General features: G+C 40.5%; 1 protein-coding gene across 1 annotated transcript; it reads left to right on the top strand.

Annotated features, from left to right (window-relative positions):
* The first annotated feature begins 1,818 nt into the window (after window positions 1-1,818).
* LOC142840865 (small ubiquitin-related modifier 2-like) lies at window positions 1,819-2,292 on the top strand. The gene has a single exon (XM_075957513.1). The coding sequence runs from the start codon at window positions 1,886-1,888 to the stop codon at window positions 2,171-2,173; it is 288 nt and encodes a 95-aa protein (XP_075813628.1). The 5' UTR covers window positions 1,819-1,885; the 3' UTR covers window positions 2,174-2,292.
* The last annotated feature ends 2,867 nt before the right edge of the window (window positions 2,293-5,159 follow it).

The raw sequence follows: 5,159 nt of genomic DNA on the forward strand, positions 1-5,159 counted from the left end.
TGATATTAACTGTTAAGTAAATTATAATAACCAAGTTACAATCCACATACCCAGAGAGGTTAGGTAAAGTGGAGGGCTCTAGGGGAAAGCATGGATCTCCCTGGGGAGAGGAAATAGAATAGATTTTTCAGGTGGACTTGGGCATAGGTAGGGGTTGGAGTGGGATGGATCAAGTTGAAGGGGAGTGATAGAGTGAGAACATGTGAGGAGAGAAAGCTGGAATTGGGGAGCATTTTGGAGCGGTTCAGTAGAAACTTCTGGGAATATATGATGGTGACCCTACTGAGAACTTCTAGGTAGTGGAGGACATGAAGTCTTTTGTAGTCAGGGTTCCAATGGTGAACTGTGTTGCATTCAGTGAGCTGTTGGCCAAGGAGATCACTAAACAACACAAGTTGATTCTAGGACAGAAGGTCACTTTCTTAAAACTGACAGTGGACCCCATTGCCAAGAACAACATTCATTAAACGTAGGTAAAATTGGTGCCCACATGGAGACTTCTCCCCTATATTTTATTCTCTTTGGTACAGGAAATTACACTGCAGGCTACAGAAAAAGAAACTGGAAGCCAGGCAGTGATGGCACATGCCTTTAATCCCAGCACTCAGGAGGCAGGTGGGTCTCTGTGAGTTCGAGGCCAGCCTGGTCTACATAGTGAGTTCCAGGACAGTCAGAGCTACACAGAGAAGCCCTGTCTCAAAAAACAAAATATAAATAAAGGAAGAGGAAGGAAAGAAGGAAGGAAGGAAGGAAGGAAGGAAGGAAGGAAGGAAGGAAGGAAGGAAGGAAGGAAGGAAGGAAAACCTGAACACCAACTCATTCACAAAACCCTCAACCTACAATCTGTCCTGCTTACAAGATGTGCTGGGGCAATGGTGACTAATGGTGGGAGTGGCCAATCAATGTCTGGTTTAACTTGAGGCCCATATCATAAGAGGGAACCTGTGCCCCAAACTGCCTAAATGGCCAGGAACTGGAGACTGGATAATCTAGGAACCTAGGATAGAACCTAATACAACTGGGAAAAAAACAAGAAAATGATTCCTAATGATATTCTGTTACACTCATAGATTGTTGTCAGTCCAGTTGTCATTGAAGGGGCTTCTTCCTCCAGCAGCAGAGAACCACAGCCACACATGCAGAGAGAAAGTCTAAGTTAGAGGGCTCCATTGGGCCCCTTCCCTCAGAGCTCGGGGGAACCCCCACAGAAGAGGGAGAAAAGATTGTAAGAGTCAGAGGGGATAGAAGGTATCAGAAAAACATGCCTCGTTGAATCAGCTAAGCAGGACTCAGAGACTGAAGCAGTAAGCACAAAGCCTGTAAGGGTATGCACCAGGTCCTCTGTGTATATTATGGCTGTTAGCTTGGTGTTTTGTGGGACTCTTGACAGTGGGAATCAATGTGTCTCTGACTCTTTTGCCTGTTGGGGACTCTTTTCCTCCAGTTGGGTTCCCATCATGTGGTTGGTTGTTATCTCTTGGAGGCCTGCTTTTTTCTGAAAGGAAAGAGAGGAGGAATGAATCTAGGGGAGAGAGGTGGTGTGGAGAAACTGGGAGGAGTAGAGGGAGGGGAAAACTGTAATTAGGATGTATTGGATAAGAGAAAACTCTATTTTAAAGTAGAGAAAAAAGAAAAATGCTAAGAAGAAATTCTGGGCCAAAAGTTGACTTAAGTGGAGAAAGAATCACAGAACACGAATTAGCTATCTTTCAAATGCTATAGAGAAAAATCATTACTCATAAGTATCTGAGCTAAGAGCACATGGCGTGCACATGCCCTCTGCCTTGTCTGCCGCTGCCGCTCTTGGTGGGGCCTGTGTGCTCCTTCAGTGCGGACCTGGTGCCTCTTTTGTGAAGCGGCAACTGAGGAGACTCCAGCGTTCGCCATGGCCAACGAGAAACCTAAGGAAGGAGTCAAGACCGAGAACAACAACCATATTAATTTGAAGGTGGAGGGGCAGGATGGCTCTGTGGTGCAGTTTAAAATTAAGAGGCATACACCACTTAGTAAACTAATGAAAGCCTATTGTGAAAGACAGGGTTTGTCAATGAGGCAGGTCAGATTCCGGTTTGATGGGCAGCCAATCAATGAAACAGACACACCTGCACAGTTGGAAATGGAGGATGAAGATACAATTGATGTGTTCCAGCAGCAGACAGGAGGTGTCTACTAAACAGGGAACCTGCTACTTTACTCCAGAATTTTGTTATAGACCAAGAATACATTAGCAATTAGAAAGCAGCAATTTGGTCCCACCACATCCTGACTACTACAGTATAGTTTTCTCTATTCTTTCATGTCCCTGTCCCCATTTCTTTATTGTACATAAAGTAACTGATGTATGTGCACAAGCATATTGCACTTTTTTCTTTTTTTCGTTTTTAAACTAAATGGCCAATGTTCTGTTTTGATTGGCAGCAGATGGAGGTGGTCTGGGGGAAAGTACAGGTTCTGTGAAAATATCCCCCTGCTCCATTAGTGGCATGCTCACTCATCAGCTCTTATCTTTATATTCCAGGAAGTTATTTTGCTCTCAATGTTTTAACAAAAGAACAAAACCACAAAATCCTTGCATGCCTTGTTCGATTGGAGAATTTTAATGTTTTTCATTTGTCATTGTAAAACCAAGGAAAATTTTATAACTTTTTTATACGTAGCTGTTACATGTAGGGCAATCTGTCTTTAAGTAGGGATAAATTACTCTTGAACAAAATGATCCTAGATAGTTTTCCCTTCAAGTCAAGCGTCTTATTGTTTAAATAAACTTCTTGTTAAAAAAAAAACCTGAGCTAAGTTAACAGTATATGTTAAGGTGTGTTGTTAGTATGTCAAGCTCTCTAAGAAATGATTATGCATTAAATTATGATTTATAACAACAACAACAATAACAAAGAAACACAGCATTCTCAATGGTATCTATTTAAGGGCAAATAATGTGGTAACTTAACTGTACTGTTTGCCCAAAGAGAAGCACGTTAAAATGAAATCAACAATGCCTCTTGAAGTTATGTTCAGAAACATGCCTCTACCTGGTTTCAATGTATTCTAAGTCTATGCCAACATAAAAATGTACTTTTGAACTGCTATTTTGAATAGAAGTTTCTAATAATAAAACTAAGCTGATTTTTAAAAAACTCTTCAATAACATTTATAAACATAGCTATTAAATGAAAATATTTCTTCCAAAACTAAAACACAAGGGATTTCTTTAATTTCATATATGCTTCATTGTATATGACATGCAAATAATATAAAATTAAATCTTTTTGGAAGAAAAAGAACAAAATACAATAGAACCCCTAAAGAAAAGTCACTTGGTAAGTTTGCTAAATTAAGACCTCAAAACTTAATACTACTGAGTAGCCAAACGGCTAAGTCACAATTGTTCACAAGACAAAACCTACCTTGTAACAACCTAGTCTTGGTTTTGTCATTTACTTGTTGAAGCAAGTTGCTAGGCCTCATTTAATCAACACTACTTCCAAAGTCAATCTCTGCTCTCATGTTCTGTATGTAGGAGGTTATACATTTGAAATTAAATCAAGCAGTCATTACAGAAGCTTAAAAGTTTTGAAATGCTTATGGAGAAAAAACAGACATTTTCCCAAGGTAATTTGAGATTAAAAAGAAACTATTTTAGTTGGTACAGATTCTGATGTTGACATGCCAATGGCTTTTCACCATGGGTCATTGTTTGCCCTTCTGCATCCTCTCCCACCCTGCCTCCACACAGAGCCATGGAATTTGAATCCATCATATAAAATTTAAAATTATTCTCAAAACCAGTAAATGGGATGCAAATCTGGGAACCCCCTATAAGATTTGAATGCATTAAATGATACATTCAAAAAAGTCAAAGTCCAATTATGGACCTCTTCTCTTTCTCCTAAGTCATTCTCTTGTGGCAACAGAAACAGAAAATCTCATTTCTTTATATGATGCCCCTGATTGGTGTGGAATTTAGCAGAGGTTATTTCTCTCTTTCCTTCAACTTAGAAACACAACACATGAAGTAGCTTTCAAACTAACCTGAGGCATTGGTCTGTATACGGTTCAGGAGCCTTACCTGCAAAAGCTCAATCATATACACTTAAGAATCATGTGATTATCACTTTCTAGTGTCCCAACTAGTTAACCTCAGTGAATTATTATGAATTATCATGGGAATCCGGTCAAGCACCTTGATCTGTATAGCTGTATAGCCTGAATATTCTGTACCTTCCTCAGCTCAGTTTCTGGGAAAATATTTTTCTTTCTCTGTTCCATGTTCAGCACATCTGTAATGAATTCCAAAACCAGGAGACTTATTGCCTCACTTCTCCAATATTTAGATTTGAACTAAGATCTTTGAAACCAGATTTTCCCTCATTAGTCCATTGATATAGGAATTCCAAATATTTTAACTCAGATATTGTTATGCTGAGATCACTCAGCCCCACCCTCAGAAACCAACTAGGAGAACAAGTCCTAAAAGCAAAGAGCCTTTATTCTTACACAAGTTTGCAAACTTGGACTCTCTGTGTGTCCAATGTAGAAGTGATTGGAGATCCCTGAGCTCAGTTGGAGTTGGATTTTCATAGTAGCAAAGGTAGGAATAAGGGCTTTCTAAGTTTCAGGACCCCTGATTGGCTGACATTTGTCTAGGAGTGTTCTGGTGAAAAGCAATGAATGTGTGCTGGCAGGTGATCCTATCTACAATGGTTGGAATGTTAGGAATTTCCTTTGGATGGTCTGTTCCAGGGTGGTGCCAGTTAATGGACTTTCCTGGAACCTGGTACTGGCTGCTATGGCAGCTGTGTAGCCTGGGCTCTGTGTGTGGCCCGGCTGCCCTGAGCCCCACATGGCCTGGGCCCCATTATGTGTGGCCAGGATACCCTGAGCCCCACAGTATCACAGGGATAAAACTTGAACACAGAGTAGAAGTGAGAAAGAGTTTTTCTGAATGTCAGGGAACTCAGGGTCATACAAGGAGTTTCAGTATGTTGAACATTCATCCGTTCTAAAACTTTTGATTTTTCTGGAGGATGCAGTACAAAAGAAAACCCTAGGACTCTAGAATCCCCCAACTTTGCCTGAACTGAAAATGCCTGAACAACTTGAAGCCTTATGCTTGGGAAAGTACAACACTCAGCTCTGTAGCACAATGATGTGGGCTCTAA

Source organism: Microtus pennsylvanicus, chromosome X, assembly GCF_037038515.1.
Source record: "Microtus pennsylvanicus isolate mMicPen1 chromosome X, mMicPen1.hap1, whole genome shotgun sequence".
NCBI classification, from domain to species: domain Eukaryota; kingdom Metazoa; phylum Chordata; class Mammalia; order Rodentia; family Cricetidae; genus Microtus; species Microtus pennsylvanicus.